The sequence below is a fragment of the Chionomys nivalis genome, chromosome 18, assembly GCF_950005125.1.
Source record: "Chionomys nivalis chromosome 18, mChiNiv1.1, whole genome shotgun sequence".
In the NCBI taxonomy this organism is placed as follows: Eukaryota; Metazoa; Chordata; class Mammalia; order Rodentia; family Cricetidae; genus Chionomys; species Chionomys nivalis.
The window spans coordinates 34743370-34765145 of NC_080103.1; the positions used below are offsets into that span (position 1 = coordinate 34743370).

General features: G+C 39.7%; 1 protein-coding gene across 1 annotated transcript; it reads right to left on the minus strand.

Moving 5' to 3' along the window:
• Positions 1-531: 531 nt before the first annotated feature.
• On the minus strand, positions 532-17982 carry Mettl14 (methyltransferase 14, N6-adenosine-methyltransferase subunit). The gene is made up of 11 exons (XM_057794042.1): positions 17772-17982; positions 15600-15688; positions 14544-14631; positions 11885-11965; positions 11412-11499; positions 7688-7778; positions 6365-6506; positions 5678-5770; positions 5163-5279; positions 3543-3753; positions 532-1944 (listed from the first exon to the last, which is right to left on the minus strand). Exons 1-11 carry the CDS (start codon positions 17835-17837, stop codon positions 1640-1642), a joined length of 1371 nt encoding a protein of 456 aa, XP_057650025.1. The 5' UTR covers positions 17838-17982; the 3' UTR covers positions 532-1639.
• Between the last annotated feature and the right edge of the window lie 3794 nt (positions 17983-21776).

Consider the following 21776-nt stretch of genomic DNA (forward strand, 5'->3'; position numbering starts at 1 on the left):
CAAACTACAAAAAACAAAACCAAAAAACTACTGTCTCTTTGTGAGATGAACTGTTAGCATCTGATAGGAGCCTAGGCCAAGTGAACACCAGATTGCCACTGTTTTTATGCCCACAACACAGAACATGAGATTCTGGTGGAGCATCTATGGCGGGAAGGGATTCCTTAGTCAGATCGCCAAGGAACCCACCATTAAGCCCTACCTTCTCCTTACAGGTCAAATCAGGCATACATTTTGCTTTTGGATAATCTATAATTACTTTAATTAAAAACACCATCACAGCAAACATTCTAACCACCTGTGATATCTAAAGGTTGTCTGTACTAGAAAGCAGCAGGTTGAGAAAGTCAAATTCATTAAGCATTTAAAGTCTAAGTCCTTCAAACTGTGTTCCATAGGGCTGTCATATATGCCTAACGTTGACAAGTAGAACTCAAATGCAATCCAAAAGAAGAGTTTCACTTTAGGTCAGGCTCTTTCCATTAGGTAACAACAGTAATTGTATTTAAGGAAAACAAACTCAAATTTCAAAGTTTTAAAGTTTTATTAGAAAAGTTATAGCAAAATAAAAAAAGGAGTTAGCAAGAACAATAATGTATTATCTCATCTGGCATATCCAAATCCACTCACACATGAGTTAAGGTGTGGAAAGGCAACAGCTGCCAGTGACATCCAGCCCCGTGGAGACAAACGCACCACTGTTTTAATAAAGGCAACAGCAGTTCCATTTCCCAAGCTATATTCTTGAGGTTATTTTGTAATTGCTTTTACATAACATTTTTTGATTAGCAACTTTAAAGATTTATGTCATTTCCTCATCACCAAGCATTTATTCTGTAAAATGTTTAAATCAACCCCCCAGAAAATCTGTTTTCACCTTTGTTAAGAAACATCAATCATCTTAGAAGGTCCACTCAAGATCAAGTCTACACCTCAGCCCTCCAATCTGGGTATATGCCTCCTTTTGCTTCTTAAGAAGCATGATTATGGGTCACCTGCGGCTGCACAATTTCTGTTATGATAAGCTTTTGGTTTGGTTTTTAAATCTACTAAGTTCTACCTCTTCCTTTACCTATCCTGAGGGCTCCATCACACCTCAGATCCTGATCTGGAAGAAAGTGATTTGTTTTATGTCTCTGAGTCTTCAGTACTCAAATGATATTTAAAGGTATGTTTTAGGGTTTAAAAGAAAAAGGGAAATGTTCTACATCTTTTTAGTGTTTCAACAAGAAACTATTAAAGGCCCCAAAGAGGCTCACCACCTGCCCCCAATGTGTTCTACCCAGGTTCCCAGTCTCCCATTGCTGTGGAAGCCATGGCAAGGGAAACACAGCACTGACTCCTGTCATGATCCTGAGATGCAGAAGCCCCTGCTTACCTATTTCCAAGAAGCCAAAGTATTGGCTGGAATCAGTCACATCAGTATCTGAGTGTTCCACTCTGTCCTGGTGTGTGCACGTGACTCACCTACCCTGAGCACAACTGCAGTCTCTGTGACATTGCAAGGACCTGGGGTGGGGTGGGGTAGCTAAGATCTTTCTGACAGCATGAGAACCTAAAGCCAAGTGCAAGCTGGGAGTCAGTTCTAAAGAAGTCTCCACAACAAAAGTCATAGGGGACATTGTTAAGTGTCCTTTAGTTACCGAGGTGGAAAGCCACCTCTGTGTGTGCCTCCACGACCACCCCTAAAGCCACCTCTTTCTCCTCGGAAATTGGATCGATTTCTTTCTCGACCACGGCCAGCAGATGTTCCTCCTCTTCCTCCACCTCTGGGAGCTCCACCACCGCGGTCAGACTTGGATTTGGGAGGAGGCGACTTGGGTCTAAGCCTCTCGATCTCCTCTGTACATCCAGTCAAGTATGAATTGGGGGCACTGAAATAGGACGCGTATGTTTCTGCATTGTAGTTACTGTTTGTAAGCGTTGGTCCAACTGTGAGCCAGCCTGAAACAAAAGAGAAAGGCAGATGAGACTTTCCATCTCCTTTCTCTTTTATTGGCCCTGTAGGGGCTAGTCCAAATCGTCAACACATTCTTAAAAGATGGCTCAAGTACCCACACAGCCATCCCCTCTGGAACAGAATGTACAACAGCCATGGTCACATGGTAACAGGGGTCATATGCATATCCTTCTTATCCTAGAGTATAGCTTTTGTGAAATATCACCTCATTGTTCCCATACATGTACTATATTGTTAGAATACCACTAATGAGAAATATTTTAAGATATAACAAGTTTGGGTTGGGTTAAGATTTAATAAAGAACATAAATATATCTTTCCTACTTATCTGAAAATAGGGCTCCTGCTTTCTCATTAAGTCTTAAAAAAAATTGCTTTTCTCTTAAAGAAAATATCCTCAGTTCTTAGGTCCCAGGAATTTAAGCACAACAATGCTGCTCCTCATGCCATCTTTGCATGAGCAATGACTTTTCTTGAAAGATACACACACAGCCAAGGATATGAAAAAATGTACACTACCATTAATAATCAAGAAAACAAAACCACAATGAGGTATCATTTCACCTCAGTCAGAAAAGAAATTCCTATGGCTGGAGAGGCTGCAGAGAAAGGGGATCTCCCACATGCTACTGATGGAAATGTACCTGAGAAGAGCTATTATGGAACACAGTATGGAGGTTTCTCTAAACACCAGAATGACCCAAAGCTCCCACTCGTGGGGTACATATCTAAAGGAACTAAAACCAGAAAGTCCTTTTGTTTACTGTAGCACCGTTCACACAAGCAGGCTATGGAAGTGATGGATGAATGGATAAAGTGACTGCCACATATACAAAAAGAATCAAACTCCGTGACTGAGTGTAATGGAACAGGAGAGCATTATGTTAAGTGGAATAATTCAGGCAAAGAACAAATACCACATATTCTCACTCATTGGTAAAGACAAACGGGCATCTAAAAGATGCAGAGACTAGAACAGTGGTTACAAAAGGCCAGGTAAGAGTGAGGGATGGAAAGCACACAGAACCGACAGTAAAGCGTACATAACCATTGCATAGTAATGTGTAGTTTAACTATTAGTGATAACTAAAAGAGCATAGAAGACTTCAAATGTTCCCAATAAAACAAAACAAAACAAAACTGAGGTGATATATACTACAATTATCCTGACCTTAATATACACATGGACAGAAACATTGCTGTAACCCAAAAATGTGTATAATACATGCTTTCAAAAAAACTAAGTGGAACACCAAAGACTGTTTTTAGGCAGTAGAAGTTCTCAGTGTAATATTACAGTGGTTAATACACACTACCACCACCACCTACTATAAATTATGGACTTTGTATAGTTATGGAAGGAATACTGACAATGTGCGAGGCAATGCATGTGTAGGGGGCAGGGAGTATAAGGGAAATCTCTGACTTCTCAGTCTTGTTAAGATAAAGATGCTCACATATGATGTATAGAGAAGAGGAATCAACATGTAAGACTTTTATTTTACACAACACTATGTCCTATTATCTTAAAACTGCATCTCAAAGAACGATAAAACTATCTTTTTCAAAACTGAGGTCTTACCTGGCCTGATAGTACTATCTCTTCCAAATAGATGAAGACGTCTTCTTCCAAGACAAAAATGCTCTATTATATGAAAAATCTCTACAGGTTTTTCTATATTGCCAATTTCAGGTTCTTCTGTGATAATTAAGTCAATGTCAACATTAGCATGAATGAAGTCCCCATCCGTGCTTCGCTTCACGGTTCCTTTGATCCCCATGAGGCAATGTTCCTATAACAGAGCAGTGCAAATAACTCTAGTTACCAACAATCATATGTCATGGCATTGAGTGTTTTCAATGTCCCCAATCAATTCTGAAACAAAGTTCATTTCTACATATAGTTTTATGATAAAAATCATGACAGGAAAGCCTAGTCCTTGGCCGTCAGGCAACTGTCAAGTAAATGGGAAAAACCTTTCTCCCCATTCCTATATTCTCTCAAAACTTCAGAGTCCGCCGGGCGATGGTGGCGCACGCCTTTAATCCCAGCACTCGGGAGGCAAAGGCAGGTGGATCTCTGTGAGTTCGAGACCAGCCTGGTCTACATAGCTAGTTCCAGGACAGGCTCCAAAGCCACAGAGAAACCCTGTCTCGAAAAACCAAAAAAAAAAAAAAAAAAAAACAACAAAAAAACCAAAAAAAAAACAAAACCAAAAAAAAAAAACTTCAGAGTCCTACTTCACTTCCAGCACAGGTTTGCTGCGGTTTCCCAAACCATGTAGTTCTCCACTTTCCCCACTGTAGCTCCATGTCAACTCAATTATGACACAACCTACCTCAGTGGTACAGACCCCAATGGTTAAAGGCATATGACCCAAAGATGGCACTCCAACTTTAGGTATGAATCCAAAGTCATATGCTTCTGACCAATTATATGAATTAAAAATATAAATATAAATTAGAGGTTGCAATGATCCTTCTGGGTTCAAACGTTTGCCTGGGTGGCTCATGGAATTAAGAAAAGTGCTTCACTTACTACAGCATGTTTATTATACAAGGATGCACAGCTCAACTAGCCAGACAGGAGGACACATATGAAACTAATGTCAGTGGTAAGGCTCTTCTTATGCTTGTAAGGTAGCATGAGCATTAAAGAAGCAGCATGGGGATGATGGAACTGAATCCCAGGCTGCTTCCAGGCACACCTCCCTCTCAGCAATTCCATAGTTCACCAACTGGAGATGTTCTAAATCCTGTCATGTACATGATCTAGTTCAAGGAAGACTTAGTAAGACAGGTGCTCCCTCCGGTGGCTTCCAAAGTGTAATATGCAGAAGCTTACAGCTTACACTAGCAAGACAGAGTCATCTGCAGCAGAAGTCTCAGGGTTCTTGTACAGGAAAAGGTAAGATTAGACAAACATGACGCTACCTACAGTCATTTCTTCTTCCTGAGCTTAGAGAAGAACTACTTCTCTATCAGAGCATACACCTTAATTGGAATCATATCAGCTTACAATATACAGGAACCCACTTTCCAGCACACTGGTCCAAGATCATGAAGGAGACACTTTTAAGTTGTAATGTTCATTCTACTTTACAAGCATAAGAAGAGCCTTACCACTGACATTAGTTTCATAATATATAGTAATTTAGAAAAGTCTGAGAGAATGAGAAAAAAACAAGTAAAAAAGGAATACCTTTGTTCTCTGAAAAACCGCCTTTGGATCTAGAGTCTTCGTCTTCCCAGGATTGTTCTTATTGGTTTTAATCCAACAAATGTCTTCACATCTTCTGTAACCCCACTTTCGTAAACACTAGAAATAATTTCAAAATTAAATCTTTAAAAATTTTCTAGAGGGATGCCGAATTTCAGAGCATCACAACAATTCTGAGCTAGTGCAGACAGAAGAAGCAGCAAAGACATAATACATGTTAATGTCTTTCAAACATTGAATTAGTTACTTTTCTTGTCACTGACTAAATATAACGTGATATATCTCAAAATAAAGGTCCTTACATTTTTAATTCCATAACGTGATATATCTCAAAATAAAGGCCCTTACATTTTTAATTCTCAGTATTTTTAAACTAGTTCAGAAACCAAAGACAAAGAACATGAATCTTGTAGCCTAGAAAACATTATTTTCCCCCTAATGAACGTAAGAGGCCACCTGAAACGGAACCGAGGACAAGACAACAAACAGCAACTTACTACTCTCCCAAGGTCCAGTCCTTCCCCGGAACCGCACCACAGGAATATAAACGACCGAGGGGCTGCAATCTCATCGATTTCTAACTTCATAATCTAGAAGGAACCAAAATAATAGAGCACAAAGTTTCCCACTTATCATAAATCCAAAGAATAACTATTGAGACTTATTGGGATCTCGACAGATGTTACTTAGATATGCTGCTGCTTTGTTATTCCATATATGAGCACCACACAAGTGCAAAAAGATACATATACTTATTTGCATATGTGTTCAAGAGAAAGAGTTGACAGAAAAATGCAATTATAGAATGATGGAATTTTGATACAGAGGTTATAAAAGAAACAGAGGTTAAAAGAATGCAAAGTTGGGTGTGGTGGCATATGCTTGAGCCGCAGACAGCTTGGGTGTTTGAAGTACAAGGCCCCCTTGTGCCCAGGTATCTGCAGGAATCTTCTTACAGGTAAGTAATGAAAGTCTCTTGCCTTCCCTGTGTTCACACTGCACTCTAGTCCAGCTCACGTGCTAATCAGACAATCTCACTAACGTCACTAAAACCTTGAAAACCGCAATGCCTGTCAAACAGAAGACTAAGAAGCCACAGTGCAGTGTACTCATAACTCCACTCTCTGATCAAATAGCAGGTATTTATCTGAAAGGTCAGTACGTCATATCAAGTTTCACCGTACGTCATCCCACGTCCAGCACTTCTCATTCGCAGTGATGCCGGTCTCTCTATAGTATTCTTCCAAAGGAGGCTCCAGAAGAATGACATCAAATTTGGGTGTCAATTCTCTGATGTCAAAGGCTTCTATGTCTGCTTGTAAGTACCTAACAGAGGGGGAAAAGCTTTTGAAATATCTCCAGGGGTAATGAAAGAAATTCCTTACCCAATATTATTGGATAATTATTGCTAAACATTATTTACAAGATAACCATGAGATAATTACTAAATAGCTTCAGCAGGTCTTTTGTTTTATTGCAGACTTTATATCATCAATCAACATCTTTCTTAGGACATGGATATATTTACAACAAAGTCAAAAGCATATTACTCTCCATGTATATCAAGAATATGGTCTTCATTGATTTTTACACTGAAATCTACACTCACACGTGATCTCTAATCTATTTTGATTTTTATATATTATTATTATTTACACTAGCATATCATTATTTAATTAGGTTAGAAAACTGACATCTAATTTTCAAAGTCCTCCTTTAGGAGTGTCTATATATGGACATAATTATATGATTTCCTTTTATGAACTTGTTCATTAATATGTTTATACTAATAGTGTTGTCACATTAATGAAAATTACTATTAGCCTTTAATAAAGTTATTTTTACACAGTATATAAATATTTTAAGTTCAATATACTTTTGACGATAACGTTTTATTGATTATTACTGCGGAGGGGCAGGCCATGTGTTCATGTCGTGGTCAGAGGGAAACCTCATGCAGTAGGTTCTCTCCTTCAGGTCATCAGGCATGCATCACTGGACAACAAGCACCTTTACTCATGGAGCCATCTCACACCCCAATTCAAAATACTTTAAATATAGGATTTTTTTTTCTTTTATTTTTAAGGGCTTGGGCTTTTAATGCTTAGATTGAAAAAAAAAAATCACAGGCTATAGTGAAGTCGTCGCCATCTCTTCCTGTCATTCAGGCGACAACAGGTAGAGAACCAAACTTGCCCCCAACAAGCTCTACTGAGTAGAGAGTAATACAGTGATTCCCAACTCAGAAGCAAGAATATACGGCAAAGCATCATGAGTCAGGCTTTTTAAGACAGTCTCAAATGTTACCAGCCCTAGCAAGGCATTTCCACCTTACAGATGGAAACTCTAAGGCAGAATTCACAAGTCTCCCAAATTACCTAGAGAATTAAACAAGAAGCACTAGCGTTTCAAAATAATATATTTTACTAAAAATAAGACTAGGTTACAGAATAAACATACTAATACTGTAAATCAGAGTAAGAAAGAAAAAGCAATAAATTACTTACATAGGAGGAGTATTTGATTTAGCTATTAACTCATCCTTTAGTCTGATGAGTTCCCTAAGTTTAGGGTATTCTTCAAATCTGTCAGCTAAACCTAAGGAAGAAAAAATTAGTAAACCTAAATTTCAGTTCAACTGAAATTACCACTGTTGAATACAAAAGTCATGAGTCTTCCTTGACCATCACTTTAAATTAAAACTAGCAATTCATTATTGAAATAAATTGTTTTCCATACATAAGAAACACTGATAAGAAAATAAATTACATAGACATCTTAACTTAAACTAAAAGTTTGGGGGCAGGAGAGATGGATCAGCAGTAAGAGCAGAAGACCCAAGTTTGGTTCTCAGCATCCACATCAGATGGCTCACAACTGCCTCTAAGTCCAGGTCCAGGGTATCTGACACCCTCTTCCAGCCTTTGGGGACACATGTACTCACACGAACATACCCACACACAAATACATACACCTAAGTAAAACAGTCTTTAACATGAAGAATAAAAGTGAAAATGCTTGTAAAGCTCCATCAGTCAGTGATTTGGGTCACATTTCAAATAAAAAAGTTTGAAAATTGTTCTGCTGTCAGGTTTGAATAAATCATCCCCTTATCTTAAAAACAGAAGGTAGAACCTGAAGCAATCTGAAACCTGTCTTCCTGGATGATTTGATGAACAGATTTAAGGTTAAGGTGTCTTGCTTGGTGCATGAAGATTTATAATCAGCCTTCTTCCTTGTTTCTTGGCATTAAGATCTTGGGAAAATTAGGTATCTTCTATACCATAAAAAAATATCCACTGGGTTTGTTTGTTTGTTTTGCTGCCTCAACATAAGGTATTTTAGTTCTTAGTTTTAATTCAAATCTCCAATTGACTCAAAATATATCAACACAACAAACTCTTCTCAATTTGTAACAGTGAGATACATATATTTCTTTATCTTGGCAAATCAAGTATCTTAAGAGATGAGTCTATATTCAAATATGAGTATACAATTGATTGTAACTTTTTGTTTTGTTTTGTTTTGTTTTGAGACAGGGTTTCTCTGTGGTTTTGGAGCCTATCCTGGAACTAGCTCTGTAGACCAGGCTGGTCTCGAACTCACAGAGATCCGCCTGCCTCTGCCTCCCGAGTGCTGGGATTAAAGGCGTGCGCCACCACCGCCCGGCTGATTGTAACTTTTTAATGCTCTCCCTAAATTCTACTTACAATAATATTAAAATCAGAGTGTGGAGTGTTGGTATAGTTCTATAATCTCAGCCACTGAATAGGCTGAAACAAAAACACCACAAATTGGAGGCTTGGCAGGGCCTCATATCAAGTTCAGTCAGTCCAGTAACCTACACAGATCCTGTCTCAAAATGATAAAATAAAACTTGCTTACCATATATAAGGCCCTGAGTTCAAGCCCTACTGAGAAAAAAAATACATAAAAATCACATCTAAATTAATTCTTCAGGAGTGACGAATCATAACTTACAGCTAACAGAATTTAATTATATCACATTTAAATTTGATACTACAAGGATACTATCAAGAAACTAAAAAGACAACTAGCAGAATGAGAGAAAATACTTATAAATCATGTGTGTATATATAGAAATACAAAGAATTTTTTTAAATATTTATTTATTTATTATATATACAATATTCTGTCTGTGTGTATGCCTGGAAACCAGAAGAGGGCGCCAGACCTCTTTACAGATGGTTGTGAGCCACCATGTGGTTGCTGGGAATTGAACTCAGGACCTTTGGAAGAGCAGGCAATGCTCTTAACCGCTGAGCCATCTCTCCAGCCCCAAAATACAAAGAATTATTAATTCAATAAGGCAAAGGTAAAAAATGTATAAGTAAAATATTTGACAATTCCTTAAAAGATATTTAAGTGGGTCAATATGCCTATGGAATGCTAAGGTTACCATTAGTCTCCAAGAAACTATAAATAAAACCACAGCAGAATGAGGGCCTGATGGCAGAGACTTGTGATCACTGCTACTCAGAGGCTAAGGAAAAGGATGCTCACTTGGGAGACAGAATGTTTAGGTTGTCTTAGGCTACACAATGATTCCATTTTAAACAAACAAAGACGCACAAAACAGCACCCTACTCTAAACTTTAAGTTAAGACCCGGCTGGCCCCACATACTCTGGACACAGGACTTGAAGGAATCGAGCTGGGCCTGACCTGGAAGCCTCCTCCCCGAGGATTGCTCTGGTAGCACTGGAAGGTGCTATTCAAGCTGCCGAGGGAGAGGACAAATGGTAGTCCTACCTAGCTTTAAAGCCTATGACCACAACAATGACTGGCCTAGTGAAATATCCTGTCGTACCACAGTGGCACTTTCATTTTGGGGTGACCAACAGTCTAGCACAGTAACCCTGGTCAACTCTGTGACTGGAGGTCACAGGCCTGAGAACCTACTGCTGTCATCTCCTAGGCTAGTATACTTTCTGACTGTATTGTAAACTTATCTTGATGCCCACAGGTCAGAGTGACTCTCACCCCCACATTAAAGAAACTATTTAAAGCAACAAATGGAGACTAGATCCAAAAGGCAGAGAACAGGGAACGATGGGTGGCCAACTCCAACTGATATCCACAGCACAACCCTTACACCTGAGGCTCAGGGAAAAATCAAGCAAGAGGGAGTGGAAAGATTATAGGAGCTAGCACCCACACAGTGGCTCAAAACTACAACGAAATGTAACTCCAGTTCAGGGGACCTGAAGCCCTCCTTCTGGCCTCCAAAGGCACCAGGCATGCAAGAGATAGAGAGGCATAAATGCAGGCAAAACACTCATATACAGAAAATAAATTAAAATTTACCAAAAAACCCAAAAATCAAAACAGCAAACAACAAAAGCAAACAAAACAGAAATCCACAATGGCACATTCAACACCCACTAGAATGGCTATAATAAAAAACCCAGACAGTAACGAAGAATGTAAAGAATGTGAAGTGGCATGGCAGGTTTGAAAAACTTTGGGGGTAATACCTCAAAAAGTCAAACACAAAATACACTTAAAAATATTAAAAGAATTATGTGACCCATCAATTTCACTCCTAGGTGTTTGTCAAAGAAAAATGAGTGCATGCCGCACAATACTTTTTACGTGAATACTATAATAATCTACTGCAAACTAAGTGAATAAATAAAACCTATGTATATGTAACATTTACTGATCACATGGACTATTATTGGGGAATAAAAAGATGTAGTGGTATATGCTACAGCACTACTAACCTTCGAAAACACTATGCTAAGTCAAAAAAGCCAATCACAAAAGGCCCCATGTTGCATAAGTTTAATTATATGAAATATTGAAAATAACAAGCCAAACTTACAAAGAAAAAAGTAGATTAGTGGTTAAACCCGAGTGGCAGGTTACAGGAAGGAATGTAGTCCCACTGCTAATGGGTACAGAGCTTCCTTAGAGAAACAAATGTTCTATTACAGATTGCTGTGATGGTTGCCAAGAAGATTCTGTATGCACTAAGAACACTGAATTATATCATTCCAATGGATTAGTTATAAGGTATACAAATTACATAAAAAATTTAGAGACATAGCATTGCTTAAAGGAGAGGAAGGTAGAACTGAAGCCTTGAGATCCGAAGTAGGACGTAAAGTCTGAAAAAAACTTCTGTTAGAAATAATCTACAAAATGCATAAATCACATGCATGTAGCAATACTTTACAGCACAACAGTCCAAATAAATTTGACATACCTACATCCCTGATGAAATTCTGAGGTCTATGTCCAGTGTCTACAAAATGCTGGCAGTAATCATTATGAGGATTTAAGCTCTGCGTTCCCTAAAGAAATGGTCAAAATTAAATACACAGTATGCACTCCAATGGCAGATACACTAACTTTGTGTTTTTATTATGAAGCTGTACAAATTATGCCAGAATGAAAAAAACACTAATATTTGAAAACACAACTAAAAACATTATTTATCAACAGTTATTGGTATGAATACACCATTATCACAACTAAACATATATATATATATATATATATATATATATATATATATATATATATATATATATCAGAAGAATACTTCATGAGTAATTTAAGATCTTTATTTTAACACTGAGATCTCAAAAACTAAAAACATTCCAAGGCAAGCTAGGTCTTTTCAGGGACAGAGCTTAACTGTAAATGGCTTTAAGACTGAAAAATTCTTTATTTTACCTTAAGAAAGGTACTGGAATCTTTGTAAATCTCTTCTTCATATGGCAAATTTTCTTCCTCCTGTTGCAATTCTAGTTCATCCTTGAAAAGGGAAAATTAAGAAAACATTTACAATATATACACTTAGCTGGGTGTGGTAGCATACTCCTTTAATACCAGCACTTAGGAGGCAGAGGCATGCCTATATATGGTCTATATTTAATTATTTTTTAAAAATAAAGTAGATATAAATATTGTAACTGTAATTCTTTTTATTATTTATTTATTATATATACAATATTCTGTCTGTGTGTATGCCTGCAGGCCAGACCTCATTACAGATGGTTATGGGCCACCATATGGTTGCTGGGAATTGAACTCAGGACCTTTGGAAGAACAGGCAATGCTCTTAACCACTGAGCCATCTCTTCAGCCCTATATTTAATTATTGCATTTTAAGGTTCAGTGTGATTTATTTGCTTCAGATATATTTATCCTAGCATTGCATTAAAGTCTTTAGATTTACTTTTCTTAAAAAATTTTTTGCTGATTTATTTTATGGACACATGTTTTGTCCTCGGAGGTCAGAAGAGGGCCTCATATCCTCTGGAACTGGAGTTACAGATGGTTGTAACCACCACGTGGGTGTTGGGAACTGAATCTAGGTCCTCTGCAAGAGCAGCAAGTGCTCTTAACCACTGAGCCATCTCTTTAGCCCTGTTTTTATTATTTTTAATCATGTGTAGGTATGCGTGCCTGTGTGTTGGAATGTATACACGAGTGAAGGTGCACAGGTTTTGCTGTGTAGGGGGTTGAGAGGGGACTGTATATGTATGTGAGTGTGTGTGGCCAATTAGCTAGCACTAAGGTTGTTTGAAAAAGTCATAAGGAAATCTATTTTATAAGATTTATAAATACACTGACACATAGAAAAAGGAGCTAATTCAAGTTACCCTACACAGAGGATAATGTGCCCTCTAGAAGCTATGGGCTGCCAAATAAAATTCCCAGTACCACTGTGGGATACCTTCTCTTGAGACAAAGGTGTCAAAAAGGCCCTCCAAAATAGACTGCCATTGTTCTTGGTCACCCACCAGAACCTGATGGTAGGTGCCATCGCTAAGGGTACACATACTCAAGTCACAAGACATGGAGAAACCAAGTGGTACTAACCACACAGCTTCTTCCCTGCTGCTAAGTTTTATAAGGCTGGAAAATGCTGTGTAGACTGCTGGGAAAGAAAACTCGCCATCAGCTTTGTCCCGCTGTGAACCTCACGATAAAGTAACAACTGGCCTGGCAAGGTATGTATATGGTGCCATCATGGCATCAATGTTATGAGTGTAACCAACCAATTTCTGATGGAAATTAAGGTACACTCCACCACAGGAAATGCAAACCTGATACTGTAACTCTAACCCTAACTTAATGTCTGGAGAGCCCCAGGATCAAACTGCCCTCTAAGCCGGGCAGTGGTGGTGCACGCCTTTAATCCCAGCACTTGGGAGGCAGAGGCAGGCGGATCTCTGTGAGTTCGAGACCAGCCTGGTCTACAAGAGCTAGTTCCAGGACAGGCTCCAAAACCACAGAGAAACCCTGTCTCGAAAAACCAAAAAAACCAAACTGCCCTCTAAATAGGTTAGTTCTACACTTACAGATTAATGTAGCTCTCACTATTCATTAGAGAGGTTTCTTTATGCAATGGATAATGGTTAATACAGACTCAACTGGTCAAAGTATCAAGTCTCTGTGGGATACTCAGCATAAATGGACATCCATATTATATTACACTCTGCCCCCAAGGCTCAGGTAATAGAGTAGAAAAGGGGAAAAGGAATAGAAAGATTCTAAGAGCCAGAGGCTGTGGAGGACCTAGATGAATCAGTGTCTGCTGTACTCATGACCTTGCAGCAGCTCGGATCAAGTTAGTCAACATTCCATCTTGGAAGGCGTTGATGAGTCCCCATCCCTAGCTAAGGAGCTATTAAGAGTTGAGTGCTGCTTAGGGGAAAGACTCCTTTCTTTAGGGGTATGGGTCCTGGTAGGTTAACCATGATCCAGTGAATAGCTACACACCCATCTGTCTATGGGCAGCACAAACTAGACTCTGGGTTTTAAATGTGGCTATATAGTTGGGAGGGGGATGGAGGAGTGGGAAGTGGAATGGATGCAAAATAATTAAAGGTTAATGTGATCAAAATACACTGTATACCTTCATGAAATTCTCAAAAATTAATAAAGAATTATATTAAATCAAAAGAAGTAAGGTTTAGCTTGGGTTCTTTTGGAAATGGTCATAAGCCCATGAGTTGTGAAAATACTTTAATTATACTATCTTGTGCTGTGAATATGGAATGTCACTCAAAACTGACTGCAGTCCCTCAAAATCTGCTGCATTTCTATCACCTAAAGTTTATGATAGATTTATCTCTTTGCTGTTCTGAAAGAGTATTATTGCCAGTACTTACCAATAACTATATAGTGTTTTATATACATAATCGTATATAAGTCACATACTTTTACATAAAATGAGCAAACTGATACAAGTCTTCAACTAAAAATATAAATGTTACTCATAAGGATTTTAGCACATCTTAAAATTAAGCATTCCAAATGAGATGACTCTATTAGAAGGATTTCTTTCTCAACTATGCATAAAACCATCTTATTTCCCACTTGCCTTATACTCTTCCACTTTGTCTTCATCTATGTCTCCTTCATCCAGACACTTCCGTTTTGAATTTGGAGCAGCTGTATCATAGGAAGCCCTGAAAAGTAAACTGCGACTTTCACACAAGAAAATACAAAAGATGCATATGGATCTGCTTATAGACCTAACAAGTTATAAAAACAAAGCTAAATGTTTCCTCGTTAAATATACATTTATTCAGCTTATAAACTATTGCTGAAAAGTCAGGGGCAATAATTTGTAGTTGATTTTTATAAGAAGACAACCAAATGAAAAAATAAGCTACTATAAAAACTGTATTCTGAAAAGAAACTTTTAAATTATGTATCCTTCATACTAGCTTATGTATATTTTATATTATCTTCTGTAAGCAAAAATTATACAATTGATAAACTAAAATTTTAAAAATTATAAAATGTTTTTTAAATTATCAAATAAATACCACTTTTAATCATATTTTTATAATTTCATAAAAATTATGATTTATAATTTAACATTACTTATGGTATATAAGCTAATTATTAGTGTAAAATTTCACTTAAACCTACTTTATAAATGGGAACTTAATGTTTTTAGAAAGTAAATATTTCATAATTTCAAACTGATATTAAAAACTGTTTCCATTGGGTGGTGGCGCACACTTTTAATCTTAGCATTCGGGAGGCAGAGACAGGCAGATCTCTGTGAGTTTGAGGCCAGCCTGGTCTACAGAGCTATTGCTAGGACAGGCTCCAAAGCTACACAGAGGAACCCGGTCTCAAAAACCAACCAAACAAACAAAAACCTGTTTCCAAAATCTCCATTTTCACAATTTTCCTAACAACACATTCATACCCACAATTAATTGTTCATTAAAAAAAAAAAACCCTCATGAAGTGATTCTGGTTCACGATGTTCAGGCAGAAGTGCTTCAAGGTCAAGATGGGGTACACACCATAACTGTGTCTCACTCTCCCCACCCCAAATAACCCCCATGAATAAGTCACAATAAAAAAAAATCCTTTCACACCATAAACATGTCACTAAAAAAGCAGCTGCTCCACATACCTGCAAGTTTCTCTTGTTTCAGCAATTTCCCTCTGCTCATCTTTGCTATTTAACACAGCACCAATGCTATCTGCACTTTCAGCTCCCAACTAGGAAGCAAAAACCCAATGTTAGATCATGATGCACCATTCATATACTGCAAAATGTGTTGCTAACTTTAACATATCAAATATTTTATAAAAGCAGCACCTCTCATAACACTACCAATAAGTTCACAAAACAAACTAAGTGAACTAGAAGATCATTTTAACTAAGAAAGACTTTGTCAGCTGGAAAATATTTTACATATTTGGTCATATTTGAAGTTAAGATGATTAGTCAATTGTGAATAAAACAAAATTTAGCAGTAATAGCAATAACCAAAAGAAGGCAAAGCACTTCATAAGGACTGATTCATAAACTATCCCATGCTTTCACAAAAATTTATTCAGTTTTATTAAGGCAAAGTTTTAAATAAAATTTACTAATAGCTTAAAAATGGCAATGTCAACTTGGATGGCCATGGGGGAAATTCTGTAAACAAAGGCTAAGCTGAAGAGAACCAATTCAGGAAAACTTTCCAAGTCAGACCAAGGACATAGAATAGCATGAGGAACTCTTTGGTATTAAGGATAAGGACATATGAGAAAGTCTGCATTTAGTGGTCCCTTTAGCTCCAGAGAAAAAAGGCATACAAAAACATCAATGCTGCAAATTAGCATCTTTGACTTTAAACAACAAAATATTCGCTTAATCTACCACTTCATATGCCTGCCCTCATTTCTCCAATGAAAAATCTCTTCCACTATATGAAATGCTCATCAATTTGAAATCCTTCATAAAATCTCTAATTCTTTTTGGCAGAGGCCAGAACATCTGCTTTCTACAGTTGGAATGTATTCTAATTTCCGCCCTGTGATTAATTTCTCTCTATTTGTAACTCACATTTCAGAATACAAGCCTTTTCTTCTGCGAGTTCTCTGAGGAACCAATACAGTGATGGATTTAGCAAGCTGCCTCATTAAAGCGTCGCACATTTCCCTCCACTTATATTGGTCTGTACGGTGCAATGAAAAAGGCCTCAGATTGCAGGAAAAACAACGTGTAATATGCACCCTCTGAACGTGTAGTCTGGTACTAATTGGCAAGCACTTACACACTCATCCACAAGCTTCAATGAAAGCGAAAAGTTTGGAAGTTAATTTTGGAGAGACAAATCTCAGCTAATTCTCTAGTGAGGAGTGGTCGGGGGAAGCAAGAATCTTGGAAACCCATTCCTTGTTTGGCTAAGTTAACTATAACACTTCCCTCCTATTTCTAATACCTACAAAGTAAGGATTCAAACACTGGTCTCCGGGAGATTGTGTTTTCGGGCAGAGTCTAAATTTTACTCTGTTTGCTTCCAATGAGTCTCTGGACATGAGCTCATGAAAATACAAACTTCCTTCAAAATCAACCTCAGCGGGGCGGTGGTGGCGCACGCCTTTAATCCCAGCACTCGGGAGGCAGAGGCAGGCGGATCTCTGTGAGTTCGACGCCAGCTTGGTCTACAAAAGCTAGTTCCAGGACAGGCTCCAAAGCTACAGAGAAACGCCGTCTCGAAAAATAAACAAAAACAATCTCAAGAATGTGAAGTTGGGCTGGAGATAGCTCAGCGACCAAGAGCGTGCACTGCTCTTCCAAAGGACCTGAGTTCAAGTCCCAGCACCTACACCAGGAGGCTCACAGTCACCCATAACTCCAGGTCCAGGCAGATCCGACCCTCTGTCACCTCGGTGGGCACTTGTACCCACACAAAGACCCTTACTTTGAGATAAAAATAACTCTTTAGAAAAAAAAAGTGAGGCTGAAGTGGAAGAAAGGCAAGACATGAAACACCGCGGAAGCGGTGGAGAGAAACGCAGAGGCTAACGAGCCACCGGCCCTCGTCAACAATCACCACGTCTATCCCCACCACCCACGGGGCCGCGAAGCCCAAGAGGGGCCACTGGCTGGTCTTCTCCATGACGACTCCGACGGGCACTGCGCCTGCCGGAGCTAAAAACGTGGGGAGACGAGGGAATCAAAGTCTCGGGACAAAGGACCTTGACCCTGGCAGAAGACCGTGCACCGTGCACAGACCAGGGCAGGCGGGAAACACAGGCGGCCGCGCACGCGCACTGAGCCGCCCTCCCACCCCACTCGGCCGCACACCTGCTGAGCGAGGAGCTGCCTCCGTAACTTCTGCCGCTCCCGGATCTCCTGCAGGCGGCTGTCCATGCCCCAGCTCCTGCTCCTCACCGCCCCGACCGACCCGGCGCTCGCGGAAACACAAGCCCTCCTCCCGAACCAGGAAACACGGGGTCTCGCACAGCTTCTGACGGGAAGACTCGTAAGTCCCTCAGCAGGGACTTCCGGCGCTGCAGAAACTGGCTGGACCCAGGGAGGAAGTCCCGCCTCCAGGACGCCGGTGATATGACGTCACATGACGAGGCCCAATGAGGATGCTGAGGTGGTCGGAGGGCGGTTCGCCGTTTTCTGCCTGGCTCCTCAAGTCTTAACTCTTGCCTGGGAGATCAGGTTTTTACAGAGCGTAAGGAAAGTTTTCGTCCCTGTTCCCGTTAACCAACTATCTATCTGTCAGCCCTTGGTTTTTAAAACTCGAGGTATGCGTGTGGGCTTTTTTTACGGCAACGCTAACCGGCTGGCTTGTGAAGGCTTGGCTCTCTGACCGCCAAATAGCTTGGCGCGTGTGCACGCGCACAAAAAAAAAAAGCCTACCTTAAGCAATTTCAAGAGAGCAGCCCTTAAATACTACTTGCATAATGGTAGATCCTGAATTAAATAATATCCACATGTCTGCGGACATCTCCATATCTCCACGAGCAGCACCAGCCTTCTCTCCACTGATGGACAGGTATTTACAAACTGCAAGTTTAGACAGGGATGCTCACGGGCATGTCTTACTGTCAGTGATACATACTTGCTCTACTAAACAGGCACTAGGACTCCTGACCACAGTTGTCGTTTGTCCACTGGCCTGCCAGCACCAACACCCATTTCTTAAGTATCACACGTTAGGTCAGTTGATAAGTTTGTATACCTGTTTTGTGATTTTTAGTGTAATTTGGTTTGTATTTGGAGATAATTTTCTTGAACACTAGTGAAAACAAAGTACAGCGTTCTCTAGCATACGCTAAAATAATTTCAAGAGGGTTAAGATTGAAAATGTTTACCCGTTAGAGTGAAAGGCCATACTGGGCAATTAAAGGACAAAGCATGAAATTGTGAATTTTTTTCTAAATTGACTTCACTAAAAGAGACAAAAGGAAGAAAGATAGGTTTAGGTTTTGTCAGTGTTATATTATCACTACAGTGCTAGGCCAAACAAATGTGTGCAACGGTCTTTCTGTAAAACAAAATGTGACCAGAGTACAAATCTTTGAGGACTGTCTCATACTACAGAACCTGGATGTGTTTTGGTTTGTGTCCATTGTAAATGAAATAGCTTTTAATAACAGGTAAATTATAAAAAAAGAACAAGCTGGTCAAGGGTTTTTACAATTCATAATTCCCTCTATGCAAATTATAATATGAGATCAAAATAAGTACTTTAGGTCAGGTAACACACACCTTTAATCCCAGCACTTGGGAGGCGGAGGCAGAGGCAGGTAGATCTCTGTGAGTTCAAGGCCAGCCTGGTCTACAAGAGCTAGTTCCAGGACAAGTAGGGCTATTACACAGAGAAAGCCTGTCTTGAGACAAACAAAAAGTACTTCAGAAGGAAACAGAGGAAAGCCCAACACATGGGCTAATTCCTGGGTTCCTTGTAACTCATTTTGTATGGCATTTCAATAGTTTTAAGAAAATATTTGCTATATGTTCTGTGTGTATATGGTTGTCATGTGGTGAAGGTGCACGTGTGGGGTTGTTCATGCATGAAAGAGACCAAAGGATGATGCAAGACCTTAGCAGGCTCAGGCCAGGCAAGAGTTTTGCACTGAGAAGCGAGAGGGGCACAAAGTTCCGCCTTGAGAAGTTATTATTATTTGATAACTGCTGGAAGGGGGGGGGAGTTTTCTCTAAGATTGTGGCCTCTAGTGTGTGAACTTCCATACAGAGAAGGCCACACAGCCAAGAGTACATGGGCCTCACAAACTTTACTTGATGGGGTTTCTTTAAATTAAAAAAAAAAAAAAAAAAAAAGAGGAGGAGGAGGAGGGGCACAAAGTTGGGTAGCTGTGGAAGGGGAGGTGGGTCTGGAGAGGCTGGGGAAAGGGTGAATATGATCCAAATGCTCTGTAGGAAATTCTCAAAGAATCAATAAGAAATGAGAAAAAATAATGTTCTCAACGTACTACTACTGCAGCAGCTGCAAAGGTCACTGGGGTGGAAGATTTAGTAAGCTTAAACATTCCATTAAAGGGAAAGGAGTGTACTTTTCAAACAGGTCACTGTGGGCTACACTTGAATGTTTCTCTGAAAAAAAACAAACAGGTATCGAAAATAATCCAGTGTGACAGCATTGAGGCATGGGAACAAGGAATGGTGGCTGGCTACAGGAGCTGCACTTTATCCATGACTCATGCGAAAGTGGGCTCATCATAAAACTGTGGTTTGGGGGGAAATCTCTCCTCTCCCTCTGTCTCCCTTTTGTTCCTTCTCTCCCTTCCTCTGTCCTGTTTTCTGCAGAGGACAATGCAGCAAGAAGGCCTCCCCAGAGGCCCGTCCTTTGGTCTAGGCTTTCCCAGCTTCAAGGATCAGGAGCCTTAGTAAGTTCATATGTATCATAAGTGGCACAGTCTGTGCAGTAGCCTAAAGCTGCTCGAACGGACGGCTCAGTATCTGTATGCATTACAACATTACAGTGAAAAACCTAGCAAGCAGAGTACAGTCCCTGGAGGTGCCTATGTAACTTGCACAGAGGAGTCAAGAACCTGTTCAACTTCTGTAAGAAATAAAATAACGTGAAGAAGCTACTTCTTGAGGCTCGTTCTGATGTCTGAAGAACATGTGGTTCTATGATATTGCACATTCAAATTAAAAGCCCGACTATTTAATACTGTCTATTGCTTTTGTAGCTCAGTTCTTACTTAAAAGTTGAGTGTTGTCTCCTATCCAAACCTAGGTTAGCAATGGTGCAAGCAATTGGAAAGCAGTGTGAGGTCTGTGGTGAAGCCATGATGAAACCTGCATTTAAAGAGATTTCACAATTCCAAGCCCTGCTTGTTTTCAGTGATCTGTTTGGGATTTTAAATACTGGGCCTAAGAAGGAAATTAAAGTTTTGGTTGTTTAATTTTCAAATGACCTCTGGGCTTTGATCTAGATAAAACAGCTGCCCAGAGATTTGCATCAGGTGAATAGTGGGTCTTGTTGTTGTTAATGTTGCTTTGTTGCTTTGTTTTCAATATGTATTGGGCCTGGAGAGATGGTTGTGGTTGAGAACACTGCCTGCTCTTCCATAGGACCTAGGTTTGATTCTCAGCTTCCATATGGAAGCTCACAACCATCTGTAACTCTAGTTCCAGGGGATCCAATGCCCTATTCTGAACTCCATGGCCACTAAGCATGCATTTGGTGCACATATGTATGCAAGAAATAATACTTTGAACACTTGGTCCCTAGCAGATAGGATTTCTTTGGGAGGCAATGGAATCTTTGGGAGGTTGGGGTTAGCTGGAGTAAGTGGTGCTGGGAAGCGGACCTGAGAGATAATAACGGAGTCTTACCTTCTAGCCTGAGCACTCTGCTCCTTGGTTGATACCATGTAACGTGTTGATTCCATGTTCCTGCTCCCCTGCCTCCCCCAAAACCTAAACTAGTCCTCCCATCATGTCCCCACTATGATAGTCTCCCTTGTCAAGTATTTGGTTACAACAATGATAGAAGTGTTGAATAGAGTAAATTCCTTCTGAGAAATTGCTGTGGTAACCTTGACCTTGTAATTCACAGGGCTTTGAAACTTCTTTGTGGATCAGGACACACCTTTAATCCTAGCCCTTGGGAGGCAGGCAGAGGCAGGTGGATCTCTGAGCTGAGACAAGCCTGGAATACATATCGAGCTCCAGGTCATCTAAAACTATATAGTGAGTTCCTGCCATGAAAAAAACAAAACAACAAATTGCATTGTGGGAGGAATGTGGGAGAGTTTAGACAGGTGAGGCCCAGAAGCCCCAGCCTGCTATGAGCTTAGTGCGTAAGTATGGTGACTGTGGAAG

Bases quoted from the DNA above. Each gene is read 5' to 3' on its own strand.
- Mettl14 (XM_057794042.1), bottom strand. From the start codon at position 17,837: ATGGACAGCCGCCTGCAGGAGATCCGGGAGCGGCAGAAGTTACGGAGG. The intron at 15,689-17,771 runs GTGTGCGGCCGA...TTTGCTTCCTAG, and splicing joins GGCAGCTCCTCGCTCAGCAG to TTGGGAGCTGAAAGTGCAGA. The intron at 6,507-7,687 runs GTAAGTAATTTA...CCCCTCTGTTAG, and splicing joins AAATCAAATACTCCTCCTAT to GTACTTACAAGCAGACATAG.